Raw genomic sequence first — 14,748 nt, 5'->3', positions numbered from 1 at the left:
AGGCAGAGGCAGTCGGATTTCTGAGTTCGAGGCCAGCCTGGTCTACAAAGTGAGTTCCAGGACAGCCAGGGCTATACAGAGAAACCCTGTCTCAAAAAAACCAAAAAAACAAAAACAAAAACAAAAAAACCCCAAAAAACAAACAAACAAACAAAACCCTTCCACTCGTGGAGTGGCCACTTCAGTGGTTTCTTTACCACACCCCTCGAATTCAGAGCCCATTTTTGTGGAGAAAAAGGCAAAGGAGAACAGAGCAGCAGCATCGGGAGCGATGGGACCTTGATGGCACAGAGACTGTACCCTCCTGGTTAATCAGCCTCAAAGGAGGGGACCGTGGGCTTGCATGGTTATGAAAACTGCTCTCTGCAGTCAATCACAAAGCTGGACGGTCTGGGCGAGCTGGGCTTTGGGAAGTTGCAAAACAAACTGCCTCTTTTACTCTCGGAGTCTCCAGTGCTCTTATATGAAGTGAGGATCTCTGTTTCTCACACACCACTTTATAATCACATTTATATATTAAAAAAAAAAATCTTGGGGGTGGAGAAATGGTTCTCTGGTTAATCCTTGCAGAAGATCTGGTTTATTCTATGTGGGTGCTGGACCATCTGAACCACTGAACCATCTCTTCAGCACCTGCGAAAACGTTGTTATTGTTGAGATAGGGGTCCCATGTAGTTGTCTGGCCTGGAACTCTCTATACAGATCAGGCTGATTTCGAACTCATGGAGATCTGCCGCCTTTGCCTCCTGGGTGCTAGGATTAAAGATACTTCAGGCTACATTATTAATCTTTTCCATTATATCCTCTGAACAACATACCTTCAAAACCCACCTGTCTTAGTTAGGGTTTCATTGCTGTGAAGAGACACCATGACCAAGTCAACTCTTATAAAGGAAATGTTTAATTAGGGCTGGCTTACAGTTTCAGAGGTTTAGTCCATTATCATCATGGCGGGAAGCCTGGCAGAGTGGGGGGAGACTTGGTGCTGAAGGTTCTTATAATTCTACTTCCAAAGCCAACCCCCACAGTTGCAAACCTTCTTTAACAAGGCCACACCTCCCAATAGTGCCACTCCCTGTGGGCCAAGCATTCAAACACATGAGTCTATGGCAATCAACCCTATTCAAACCACCACACCACCAATAGTACAGCTGTTAAGATGTTCATGTAGGACTCTTTGAACAGCACACACACACACACACACACACACACACACACGCACCTTTGGGTGTGCACTCCCTCCCCAGGACTCCTGAAAGCTTACTGCAGCGAGCATACATTAAGATGAACAGAGCTCCTCAGGCTTCCATATGGACATTTATTTGCAAGCACTCTGAGATCCTGCCCTTCCTCAGTAGTCTGCATCCCCGTGAGAGGAAAGCCAAATCTCTCACAGAGCCTAGAAATCCTTCTGAGAGCTGGCTGTGGCGAGCTCTTGAAGCAGCAGGGCCTTTCCAGCCATGCTCTCTGTGAGGCCCTACCGAATGCAGACTCCTCTCTTGCCCTGATGTCATTTAGGTGTCAGGTCAACTAAGGTTTCTGTGACCGCTACTCCTGGTTGTCACCTTGATTACATCTGGAATGAACTACAATCCAGAAACGGAGGGCACACCTGTGATCCAGATCTTGAGGCTGGAAGACACAGACTTCTGACCTGGATCTTGACATGGCATGCATCTTAGTTAGGGATTTACTGCTGTGAACAGACACCATGACCAAGGCAACTCTTATAAGGACATTTAATTGGGGCTGGCTTACAAGTTCTGAGGTTCAACCCATTATCATCAAGGTGGGAGCATGGCAGCATCCAGGCAGGCATGGTGCAGGAGGAGCTGAGAGTTCTACATCTTCATCTGAAGGCTGCTTAGTGGAAAACTGACTTCCAGGCAGCTCGGATGAGGTTCTTATAGCCCAAACCCACAGTGACACACCCACTCCAACAGGGCCACATCTTCTGATCGTGCCACTCTCTGGGCCAAGCATATACAAACCATCACAGCATGACACAGTCTTTAGATTCAGATCTGGAGGCATAGTGGCCACAAGTAGCTTAGGCCAATGCAAGGTAGTACACACTTTTAGTCCCAGGAGATGAAGGCAAGCACATCTCTGAGTTCAAGGACAGTCCGGGACAGAGCAAATTCCAAATCCAGGCACGGTGGTACGCACCTCTGGGCCACATCTGCTGGAGGACGATGTAAGGAAGTTGGAAGGAGGAAGGCTCACTCTTCCTCACCTGCTTGCACTTACTTGCCAGCACATCTGTTAGAATCTACATCTTCAGGATTCTAGCTTACACAGAAAACCAGATGAAACAACTACCCTCATGGACTTCCCATTCACAGATGCCCATTGTTGGGTTAGCTGGACTGCAAATGGTAAGTCATTACAATAAATTCCCTTAATGTAGAGAGGCAATCCATAAGTTCTGTGATTCTAGAGAACCTGACTATTAGTTTCCTTTGGATTCTTAGCCTTACTAATAAAATAATTTTTTTAAAACTGTTTCAGAAAGAAGGTCATAAATAATTTTATTAAACTTAGAGGGGGAAAAAAAAAGACAGGATAAACAAGCTGAAAAACCTGTGGCCTCCAAGAGGAGATGAGAAAACTGTCTTTTAAGTCTGGCAAGGAGGTAAAAAAATAGAAAGCACAGAATCTCAGGAAAACTGTGTCTCGGGGAAACTGTGCCTTAGGCTTTTAGCCAGTACCCAAAAAGGAGATGAAAGAAATGAAAATGGAGCTGAGGGGCTTCAGCAGGAGTTTAGCACCAAGCCTCGCACCTAAGATTCCTAGGACCCACATGTAAAAATAGCGTAGTCAGGAACCCCACTACACCAAAGGCTGCACCCGGTAACCAGAACCCAGTGACATGGCTCACTCAAGATAGTCAGACAGTCCTAGAACTCCATGATGCCTACGGGACGGTATGCAAGCAGAGACCAAGAGCAATGCTCTGTCCTGCACATCTGGAGAGAAGCCACCCTGATTTGCCCTGCAGCTGGAGAGTGTCCCTAGGATCCTGAACCTTCCAGGATCAGAGACTTATGTTAGAGCCTGGACCTGACCTTCAGCTAAGATACCTAGAGAGGTGAGCAGTGTTGGGGAGACAGGCTTAGGATCACATAGGAATTTAGAGTGTGAATGACCCTCAGCATAATGAAACATAACTTTTGTTACACTACTTGTTATACCAACTACACGTTAGCTTACTCAAGACACTCAGGGATTAAGAATACTTGCTGTTCTGACAGAGGACCTGATAAGGTTGTTACCACCCACACTGAAGCCCACAATCACTTGTAGGCTCGAACATGATAATACAGTCATACATGCAGACAAAACAATGACACACATAAGATAAGTAAATCAAAAAATAATAGTAATTCAAAAGAAAAACCATGCTAGTATCCAGGTCAAAGTTCAGAGGGCATGCCTTTCCATCAAATAAAGGACAAGTATGCCCAGGAATGGGAATGCATTAGTGGGCTTAGGAGAAGAACCACGAACCACAAAGACACGATGTGATGTGTATACCGCATACTTTCTCGTATGGCACCGGTTTTTCTCTCGAACGCTCATTCATTAGAAGTCCGGGTCGGAAGGAGTTTCCAGTCTTTCCCAGCAAACGAGCTTGCTCCCTATGCTAATGTGGCACCCCCATTGAACATTCTGCATCCACTCACCTTCCCACCTCACCCCATCCCCCAACCAACGCCGTTCGGACTTGGTGTCCTCGTTAAGATCTTGTGCACTACCAGGACCTTATATATATATTTTTTTTGAGACAGGGTTTCTCTGTGTAACAGCCCTGGCTGTCCTGGACTCACTTTGTAGACCAGGCTGGCCTCGAACTCACAGGGATCTGACTCCCTCTGCCTCCTGAGTACAGGGATTAAAGGCATGAGCCACCAGGCCAGGCTCAGGACCTTATATTTTAATTTTTCTCAGTTGGAACTCGAACCAGGACCTGTTCAGGGATGCCACCACCGAGCCTCGTTCAACCCTTCTATGTCTCAAAGAAGGTGTAGACAACGGCCATGCCCAGGGCTGGCACTAACCGCCCCGCTGTGAGTCAGGAGGACCAGGATAAGGAAGGAGACACGGGCACTGGTGCGAGGGGGCGCGGCAAGCACCCTGGGGGCGGGGCCAGGCGCACGGAGACCTGGGAACTGGGGCGGTGGCCAGGCGCGCGGAACCCTGGGAGCGGAGCGCGCGGAACCCTGGGAACGGGTCGAGCCGTCGACAAACAAGGGATCGGGGGCGGGGCGGGGCGCGGGGAGACTTGGGAACGGGGGCGGGGCGGCCCAGCGCGCGAGCCTAACGGCTGAGGCCGAAGCGCGGGAGACGCGGCCGGCGAGGCTCCGCCTTGCGTGGGTTTGAACAAAGCTCCGCCCCGCACTCCACCAATCGGCGCTCGTGCGGCGGCGCCATGGCGACCCTTTGTGGGAGCTGACCGATCCTGGTACCCGACGGAGTGGCGGGGTCTGCCTTGCGGCGCCGGTAAGTGTGTAGCTGGTTTGCGCCTTCGAGCTTCTGCGGCATGGGCGGTGTCGGCGCAGACCCCCGGGGCGGTCGGGCGGCCGCAGGGGCCTCGGGCTTCCTGCGCCGGCCGCCCTTCGGCGCTCACGACGCCGCGGCGTGTTGAGTGACACATACCGAGAGCCGGAGCGGCGGGTCTGAGCTGGCCGTCCCGCCCTCCGCCCACGCTCCCCTGCTTCCGCTCTCTCTTCCTTCTGTGGCCTTGCCTTTCTCCGCCGTCCCCCCCCTTCTTTGGTTCACCCCGCGTCGGTCTTCCACCTCACCTTTCGAGCTGGCCGCCGCTTGCTGTGCGCAGTTTCGGGGGACTGGACCTTCCCTGGCTTTTAGCAGCGCCGAGCCCCGACCGTCTGTCTGCTGGCCAGGGACCGATTCCCGATTCCGGGAGGGCTGGGTGGGCTCCGTGCAGCCGCCCGCCTGGTGAGTGTTGGCCTTGCGCTCTTTTCTTTGTTTCATGGATTTTAATTCCCTTGAGAAGTGTCTTGTGTTGTCTGCCCTTCCCCTACTGCAGTAGACCCCACTTCCTTCCAAACTCATCATTTATGGCCCAGTAGGTACTGTCTGGCATCGGTGGAACTCGACTGGAACCCGGGCTCTGTCTTTGCTAGCCTGTCCTGAGGCCAATTGTAACTAGAAAAAGGCTCCAGAAACCTTTTCTAAAGTTTTTCTCCCCTAGCTAGGGTCACCAGGGAAGGACTTCTTCCAGCACTTGAAACAGCACCCGCGTATTTCCTCCTGGTGGCCTTTGTATCTGACAAACCAGATGGCAGAGCTGAGCTGGACATTGATTTAAACGATTCTGGGAAACGTTTTCTGCAAGCAAAGTCATATGTCTCATCAACCTAATGCATTCAGAAATCTCCCCATTTTAGAGGTGCTAGTCTTAAAAGGAAGGCAGGCAGGCATAAGAAAGCCCCACATCCCTCCAAGGGTAACTGATACAAAATATGAAGCAGACTTAGTGGGACAATAAACTCCATCAGAGGACCATCAAGTTCACTGGCCCCAGGATTTTTCCAACTAGTCCCTCTTCGCAGTTGCTCTTTGAGGAAGTATTTTAACACAGTTGTGATTTTCGTTTTGTTTTTGAGACAGGGTTTCCTGCAGGCCAGGCTGGCCTGAGACTCACAGTGCAACTAGAAACAACCTTACTCCCCTCCTCTCTGCTTCCCAAGTCTGCCACCATGCCCAACCTGGAAACCACTAACTTGTGGTTCTCCTTAAACAAATCCCACATCCAGGTGAATGCTTGCTTGCCGTTACAGTCCAAGCCTGGGTTGTGATGGGGCTGCTCAGGTAAAGCCAAGACTCTAATGGATGGTCAGAGCCCAGGAAGCTGCTCCCACATGGTCACTGAGGTAGGACGGCTTCAGGATATGATGGTTGTGGAGTCCTGGGCTGTCTCTTTACCTCAGGTTGTTGTTAGCACTCTCACTTCCACCTTATTGTCCACTGGCCTCAACACTATCTGAGCCCCCAGAATGCCTGGCTCTTGTCGTTCAGCCAGTGCTTGGGGTGGGGAAAATTGGAGGGCACAATTGTGGGTTGACTTAGTTTTCGACTGAAGGAATGTCAGACATTTACCTACACTTGGAAAGAGATTCTGGCCATCTGGAAATAGGTGTGAGATGTGGAACATAATTTATACAGAACTTAGCAGGGAGAATTTCCTGTCGTCTTTCATTAGAAGGGTTAAGCAACATCAGGTCAGGCACACAGGTGGCTGTGAGGAAGCTGTGCCCAGGCGGTGTAGGAGAGCCCTTTGCAGGTACCATTAGGGCTAGTCACAACCTGTGCTGGTGATGTAGGCCTTCACCCTCAAGCCCCCTCTTCCGTCTTGCTGTCTTTCTAGAAGTTACTCTGTCACCATCCTGTTCTCTTATGGCTTGTGTCCTAGAGTGACAGATAAGCAGACAATAGCACATTTCATTCCAGGCTTAATTATTTTACTTTTATTGGTGTGCATGTGTATATATACCTTCTGGGGCCACAGAGGACATTGGATCCAAGGAACTGGAGGTATAGGGAGTTGTAAGCCATCATGTGAGTTCTGGGTATCCAACCTTTATCATCTGTCAGTGATGTCTCCAGACACCTTGTTTAAAATCTTTACATGTGAGGATGGTGAACAAGAAAGGACAGGGTCTGCCCTAGCAAGACGGGGAGCGTTTGCTGGTTAAAGCTCTGCTGGCAAAAGTTGTGTATACCCGAAGGAAAAGGCACAGAGAGGAGTGTGTTTAATTTGCAAAGTTAGTAAATCAGGAGTAGTTTGATAGCAAATATACATGGTGAGGGCGTATGCTTCTTAGGAAACAGTTTTGATGTGTTTACTAAGGGCCTTCAAAATGGTTCTGCCCTACTACTAATCCAGAAGAGTACAGAAATCAAGTACCAAGAATAGAAACCCTTGTCTGTGGCTGGAACCACATGGTGCTGACTGCAGACTGCCTGGTGTGCTTGTGCATGGATGTAGGTACTCGCCTATCAGACAGGATGATCCACTTGCTATATGACATGATAAACAGAACTTGCTGTGGACTCAGCACAGTGGGAGAAGAAAGTGCTAGGAAAGAGGAATCTGGAGGGTTTCTCTGGGGGCTTAGAATTGTAGAGCTGCTGCTTTTCCCCTAGGGTTTTAAGTTGCTCTGTATAACAGTCCTGGAACCCACTCTGTCGACCAGGCTGTCCTTGGACCCACAGAAATCTGCCTGCCTCTGGCTCCTAAGTGCTGGGACTAAAGGCGTACACCTGCCTTTGTAGAACATTTTTGTTTGTGATTTTTTGGTTCTCTTTCAGACTGTCTAGTGTGCTGTGGAGATAACCAGCTAAACAAGTGAGAATGGGCAGGGGCTGTATGCGTAGCAGGGCTTCCGTGGCCAGTTCTCACCATTATCTAGTACCTTGAGGAGAGCTTTGCAGTGGGGTGGCTGGGGTGGGCTAACTAGGTGATGAGCATCTCCTATGAGAAACAGACCTCCTGTGAGTAACAAGCAAATTTACGAAACTTGCAGAAGTAAGGCAGTTTTAATTTTATGATTTGGCAGAAACAGATGTCAGCCAGCAAAAATAGCTTCCCAGTTTGGCACAAAAATGTTTTTTAAAGTCCTTGGTGAAAAATTTGCCTTTTTGGTTTTCTGAGACAAGAATCTCACTGTGTATCCTTGGCAGGCCTGGAGCTTGTATGTAGACCAGGCTGCCCTTGAACTGATGGAGCTCCACCTGCCTTTGGTGTTAGAGTTATACCACCACACCCTACAGTTCTCTCCTTGTCTCCAAATAGACTGCTTCTCCAGAAAGATAAAATCTTCACACTTGTCTAGTGTGATCTCTTCATCTAATGGATATCCCGGGGCTCCAGAGTCCCTCTTTCTCTTGCTATGGACTCAGTCACATAGCAGACATCAACTTTCCAGCTTTAGGATGAACTAAGAGGGCTTAGAGAAGCAGGGTTGTCTACTACACAGGAAACACAGGGAACCTAGTGCTTCCTACTTGTCTCTGTTTCTCCATTTAGTCCTAAATAAACACCATACTTAAATTAGACCTTTATTTTTTTTAATTAATTATTTTTTTAATTTATTTTGGTTTTTCGAGACAGGGTTTCTCTGTATAGCTCTGGCTGTCCTGGAACTCACTCTGTAGACCAGGCTGGCCTCGAACTCAGAAATCCACCTGCCTCTGCCTCCCAAGTGCTGTGATTAAAGGCGTGCGCCACCATGCCCAGCTTTGTAATTTATTTCTTACATCCTGTGATTGGCTGTGGTCGGTATTTGCCTCGTTGGTTAGTCTTGAGATGGCACCAGAGATGCTGTTAGCTTTTTATATCCTGGTTAATAGGGTGTTTGTTGGGCTGTCCTGGAGAGCCTGCTGTTTCCCAGGCTGCTGTTGTAGGTCAGTCTTGGGAGCTGGTCATTGCAGATGATGGGTCAGAGTTGTCTCCTCTGCTCCAGCCAGCGTCTGTGTGCTTTCTCTTGTAAGACCACATGCTCTTGGGTGCTTCTGGGCTTCTTTTTTAGGCACAAGAACTTGGGGTATCTAGGGATTTTAACCCAGCAACATGACTGCTCTGACAAGGGATCCCATCCAAAGACCTTTTAGGTCTCTGTGATCCAGTCTAGGAATGCAGACACACCCTGATTACAGTATGATCTAGCTGGAATATAGACCAGCCCTTAGGACTCACCTTTAGTCCTAACAATAAAGGTAAGGTTACTTTGTAGATGGAAGCAGCCATGTTTGAAAGTGATGTCTAATTGAGGGGCAGACAAAGTGATGAATCAGAAAGATCTGACAGGATGAGTTGAATGGGAGGTAGGATTCGCCCAATTCACATGAGAACAGCACAGGAAAGAGGCTACTTGAGCACTGAGGGGTGTGGTGTGTGTGTTTGGTAATTTTACAGAGCAGGTTGCAGAGAACAAGCTAGACACAGGGAAAGACAGAACATGTTGGAAGTTGAGTAGGAGCCAGAAGATCAGAACATAGTGGCAAAGTTAGTATGAGGGTCAAACAGAGCAATTCAGTTAGAAGCTGAAAGAAGCTGGACTGAATCAGTCAATTTGGAAGATTAGATTGTATGGAGGCTAGAAGCTTCCAGTCCTAGGCCTAGGGATAGTTAGAACACAGAAAGAAACACTTTGCTCTCAGACCAAGCTGTACATTTGTGGAGTAAGGATGCTAGTGTAACCCAGGCGGGCCTTTAATGCCAGTGATCTTGCCTTTTGATACAGGGCTCATGAGGACGTGTTGCTGATTTTGGTGTACTTCAAGCCATCTCCAGGTGTGAGGTGTGAGTCTCTGAAGCCTGTTTATCTTTCGTTTCTTGTTTTTTTGTCTTATGACCCTCAGTTTAATTAGGGTTGCTTTTGTTAACATGGGTAGGAGTTACTGGAGCAAGGGCAATTTAACCTTTGGTGACTACACCACCAAAGAAAGTCCCTCTCTCCCCCAGCTGCCTTTTGTGTACACGTCTGTCTCTCATCCATGAAAGATGTGATGGGGTTCCATCTTGTGCACATAACTGAGCTGCTGTGCTTCCGTGTGTAGCAGCTGCGTGTCACTCCTGACTATCTGTCTCTGCAATGCTTTCTGGCCGGTCCCAGGATGTCTCTGGGCCCTGGAGCCAGGGAGTGTTGATGTAGGTGTCTGGTTTAGGGCTAGGCACTCACCAGTTCCTTATTCTTGGTATTTTGGGCATTTACGAGTCTGCATTATCGCCTACCTTATAATGAAGGAAAGGGACTTACTACCAAAGTATAAGTAATATCTCAAGAGGGGCCAGAAAATTGGCAGTAAGAACATATTTCATAGCCGGGTGGCAGTGGTGGCACACGCCTTTAATCCCAGCACTTGGGAGGCAGAGGCAGATGAATTTCTGAGTTCATAAATGCCAGGCAGGTATGGTGGTACAACTCTAACCCCAGAGCTTAGGTATGAATAGTGGATGCCTGGAGCAAGCTAGTTCTGGACTCCTGAGACTCTGCCTCAATAAAGTGTAGAACAAATGGGGAAGATACTAGAAATCAGCCTCTGGCCCCCACAACATAAAAAGCACCTGATTGTTTCTGCTAAAAATTTTCAAGGAAACTAGTAAGTCCTGGCTTTCCTGGACCAGGCCAGCCTCTGTTTCCTGGGTGCTGAAAGTATAAAGCATGAGCCTCTATGGCAGGCAAGTGCTTGTTAAGATTTTATTGGATTTGGAGCTAGTTCTTTGGTGGTTAAGAACATGGCTGCTATTCCAGGGAACCTAGTGTTTTCCCAGCACCCACTTGACGACTCACAACCTCGTGTAACTTCATTTCCATGGCATCTGACAGCCTGTTTGGCCTACACAGACACTGTATACATATGGTGCAGACAGACACACAGGCAAAATACCTACACAAATAAAATCTTTAAAAATCAGTAAACGTAGTTTGTATTTGAACACTTGTCCCCAGATGATGGTGCTGCCTGAGAGGTTATGGAGCCTTTAAGGTGTGAGCCTTGCTGAAAGTAAAACTGGGGGCAGGCTTTGAAGTTTATTTATACCTTGGCCCTACTTTCTCTCCGCTTCTTGTGTGCAGATAACACGTGATCACCCTGCTTCCTGACTGCCAGGTTGGCCTCACCCTTCAAGTGTATCCCTTCTTCAACTGCAAACCCCAAACTAAGTTGCTTTTTGTCAGGGCAGTCTATCGTAGCAACAGAAAAATAACTAATATGACTGCGATACAGACATTTCTTTTTTGGTGGTAGTATTAGGTGTGCTTGAAGGATCTGTGTTTAACAAGCTGTTTTCTTGAACTCCTTCTGCATTCATCTCCAGAGTAGAGGGATTAGAAGTGTGTGCCACTAAGTAATGAAAATTTATTTCTTTTCATTAAAAAAAAAATTAGTTTTATGTTTAAAGCCACTTTAGGCTACATTTCCCACAGCACTCCTCTTTTACTTAGCTTGGTGTGGGATATGTCGGGAACTAAGGACTATGGCCACACTTGTCTAGGCTTGTCCTCTCACCTGAGATCTCCTGTCCCCACCCCTCTGGCCAGCTGGTGCCTTGTCTTGCCATTGCATGAATATGAGGAGGATGGAGTTGCCTGGGTGTGGCCTCTGGAGACTGCCTGCCTTTTCTCTGGCCCATAATTCCAGTGAGAGTCCTGGGTATTTCAACTGGATTGTTTCCAGCTAGCGGCAACTGTAAGAGTACTATAAGCATTTTTGTACAAGTTTTTACATGAATCTTAGCTTCCCTTTCACTGGAACAGATACACTAAAGGTCACATAAGTATATAAAGATCTGTGACTTTGAAAGAAGAAAGGTAGCTATAAAGAAATCCTGAGTTTATGTATTTAGGAGATTCTGTTAAGAACAACTTGGCATTTAATTTCAAATGTATTATTTAAAATAAAAATGTTTAGGGACTAGAGAGATGGCTCAGCAGCTGAAAGATGTTGTCACACAAGTATAAAGACCAGAGTTCCTGTCCCAATACCTGGATTTTGTTCTCTTTAAAAGACATTTTTACGGCTGGGTGTTGGTGTCATCTTTTAATCTCAGATTTGGAGAGGCTGAGGCAGGAGGCTCACAAGCTCATTGTCAGCCTCTGTGACATAGCAAGATACTGTCTCAAAGCAACAATTCCATATTTTTCATTTGTGTTCATTTATCTGTTGATGAAAGTTACGCAGCAACTGAGTTTTGTTATCAGTGACAGTGGCTCTGCTTGAGGCAACCTCTCAGTGTCTTGGGTACTTCTCTATGTTGTCACTTCTTTAGCTGTCAGAAAGCCAGGAAGCTGAGCTATGCTAACTAAATGGTGTCTCTCTTGGTTTTCACAGGACAGGATGTTTGCTAGAGGGCTGAAGAGAAAATATGGTGACCAGGAAGAAGGAGTAGAGGGTTTTGGCACTGTCCCTTCCTATAGCCTGCAGCGACAGTCACTCCTGGACATGTCCCTTGTCAAGCTCCAGCTCTGTCACATGCTAGTGGAACCCAATCTCTGCCGCTCGGTCCTCATCGCCAACACAGTCCGGCAGATCCAGGAGGAAATGAGCCAGGATGGTGTGTGGCATGGGATGGCACCCCAGAATGTAGAACGGGCACCAGTTGAGCGCCTGGTGTCCACAGAGATCCTGTGTCGTACAGTGAGGGGACCTGAGGAAGAGCACCCCGCTTCTGAACTGGAAGATGCTCCCTTGCAAAACTCAGTTTCCGAGCTCCCCATCGTTGGCTCAGCACCAGGGCAAAGGAACCCTCAGAGCAGCCTCTGGGAGATGGACAGCCCACAAGAAAACAGGGGAAGCTTTCAGAAGTCACTGGACCAGATATTTGAGACCCTGGAGAACAAAAACTCTAGTTCAGTGGAGGAACTCTTCTCAGATGTGGACAGCTCTTACTATGACCTGGACACAGTGCTAACAGGAATGATGAGTGGGACCAAGTCCAGTCTCTGCAATGGCCTTGAGGGCTTTGCTGCAGCTGCCCCTCCTCCCAGTTCTACTTGCAAGTCTGACCTGGCTGAGCTGGACCATGTGGTAGAGATTCTGGTGGAGACCTGAGAGGCCACCCCAGTGGGCTAAGGGTGAGGCCACCAGTCCCCATGGAGCTCACGTGTGTTGTGACCCAGAGACAGATAAGCACTTGTCCTAAGAGGGGCTCTGGCTCTTGAGCCAGGATCCCCACCTCTGTCTGACTATGAAAATATCCTGGACAGATTTTCCTCTGCAAGGATTGCAGCCCTGGAGCTGCTGCCTTCGGGCTAGTTCCCTGGGGAGGCCAGAACAGATGCCAGCCATCTCAAGGAACTGAGCTCTCTGAAGGCCTCTGGACCCTGGGCTCATTATCCTTTTGTGTGACATTGGACTCACTGTGGAGGATGGTGTGTCACAGCTATGTCTAGTCTATTTTCAATTAGATAGGTGAACTTTCTAAAATTAAGTTTTATATGTTTTGGGCAATATTTTGTCTTAAGATATATTTTTTAAACTTTTTATACTTTAGATTTTTTTCAGCTATTTTCTTAAAAGTATATTTTTTCTACAAACATCCTCTGCTGCTACATTAGAAACATTATAACCTAAATACGATTGGTGTGTGTCATTTTAAAAGTTTAAATAGAAAACGTCTTTTGTTACTGAGTCTCTACACTCCCAAGGCAACTGTAAATGTAGCCTGTGTGTTTACATGGGAGGCTCCAATATGGTCTACATTCTAGTAGAGCTTGGAAAAAGAACCATGCGCAGCTCCACTGCCCCTCACTGGGTCTGCTCTGCCGGATCCGAGCCCTTCGTGTGCAGGATGGCTTTATTTATGCCTATTTATATGTAAATGCCATTGAAAGCTAAGGTCTTACTCCTGGAAATCCCAACACCAGTTCTTCAGGGACTGCTGTGAGGCAGTGCCTTATGCTGGTCTTGTCCTTGGCCATCACTGTCTGGTTCCCAGCCCAGCACGTGTGACATGAGGACATGACATGCCCTCACTACCCAGCGCCACATGCTCCATGTTAAGTGTGTATGTGGAGACCACTGGCTCCCAGGCCTGTGTGCTCAGAGAGGGTGTGCAGTCCCACATGTGCTGGGGGAGAGACCTGTGCTTGCTTGGTTGCTTGCTTTTAAAATGGTGCTTACACGTTTTAAGGTTAAAAACAATCTGACTCCATATGATTTAGGGCTCCTCCACCCTGGGATGGCCCCTATGCTGTCTGCTTGGATCTCAAGGTCTTGGTACTCGATCACTATCAGACTCCACCCCATGCATCCTTTTTCTCTTGTGCTTTTTTTGGACTTCCCAACCTGAGCCTAAGAGGTTTTATTTTATATGTGCTTCAATATCAACAATGTAAACCTCACTTTATTAAAAGTATCCAGCAAATGGAATGTGTTGGGAGATTTTTTTTCTATCTTAATCCTTCAAGTGAGCTTGCTCTATCCTGTGTGGTTTTGGCATTTTATATGCTTTGTAATGTAGACAAACTTTTTGTGGTAAACAAGCAATGGGGTTATTTTCCTGACCTTATGGCTCTCAAGGCAAAATTCTCCCTTCCCTTTCAGCCCCTGCTTCCCTTCCCTGGGCCTAAGGGTTCTAGGGAATCTGTAGGAACAGAACAGACTGGCTGAGCCCCAGGTCTGTGAACAGTCCTAAGACTTTCTCCTTTATCAAAGCTAGTTTAAAGTGGTCTACTAATAAGCCTAAAGCAGGAGTTTTCTTTTACGTTTTATTTATGCCTGTGTGGGGGTCAAAGGACAACTTGCTAAGTCAGCCTTTCCTCTGAGCTGGATGAGTTTCCAGGGATGGAACTCATTTCAGCCGAACAATCCCGATGGCCCTAAAGCTGGATTTGCTTGTTTGAAGCATTTCTGCTTCTCGTAAAAGTAAGATCTTCAGAGAACGAGGCATGTCAACTTTTTTTTTTTTTTTTTTTTTTTTAGTTTTTTGAGACAGGGTTTCCTCTGTGTAGCCCTGGCTGTCCTGGAACTCTCTCTGTAGACCAGGCTGGCCTCGAACTCAGAAATCTGCCTGCCTCTCCCTCCCGCGTGCTGGGATTAATGGCGTGCGCCATCACGCCTGGCTGCATGTCAACTTTTAAGATGCTGCTTTTTAGGAAGTGCCGGGAGATGGTGACCAGCCTCACAAAGGCCTTTTCGCCCTGCTGCCTTCAGTTTTCTTCCTGGATAGTAAATGTGGACTTCGCAAGGCAGTGAGCTCCAGCTTATAATTGCTGAGTT

General features: G+C 47.6%; 1 protein-coding gene across 4 annotated transcripts; it reads left to right on the top strand.

Moving 5' to 3' along the window:
- Window positions 1-4,424: 4,424 nt before the first annotated feature.
- Window positions 4,425-13,894, top strand: Cdca4 (cell division cycle associated 4). 4 transcript variants are annotated; one of them, XM_029484259.1, is made up of 3 exons: window positions 4,425-4,503; window positions 9,270-9,328; window positions 11,860-13,894. In XM_029484259.1, the coding sequence occupies exon 3, from the start codon at window positions 11,866-11,868 to the stop codon at window positions 12,577-12,579; it is 714 nt and encodes a 237-aa protein (XP_029340119.1). In that variant the 5' UTR covers window positions 4,425-4,503; window positions 9,270-9,328; window positions 11,860-11,865; the 3' UTR covers window positions 12,580-13,894. The 4 variants fall into 4 exon arrangements, with proteins under 4 accessions (XP_029340119.1, XP_021035281.1, XP_029340120.1 ...); XM_029484260.1 differs by lacking the exon at window positions 4,425-4,503 and adding an exon at window positions 4,676-4,959 and having other exon boundaries at window positions 9,270-9,326; XM_021179622.2 differs by lacking the exon at window positions 9,270-9,328.
- Window positions 13,895-14,748: the final 854 nt, after the last annotated feature.

The sequence above is a fragment of the Mus caroli genome, chromosome 12, assembly GCF_900094665.2.
Source record: "Mus caroli chromosome 12, CAROLI_EIJ_v1.1, whole genome shotgun sequence".
In the NCBI taxonomy this organism is placed as follows: Eukaryota; Metazoa; Chordata; class Mammalia; order Rodentia; family Muridae; genus Mus; species Mus caroli.
This window is presented reverse-complemented; position numbering and strand designations above follow the sequence as displayed.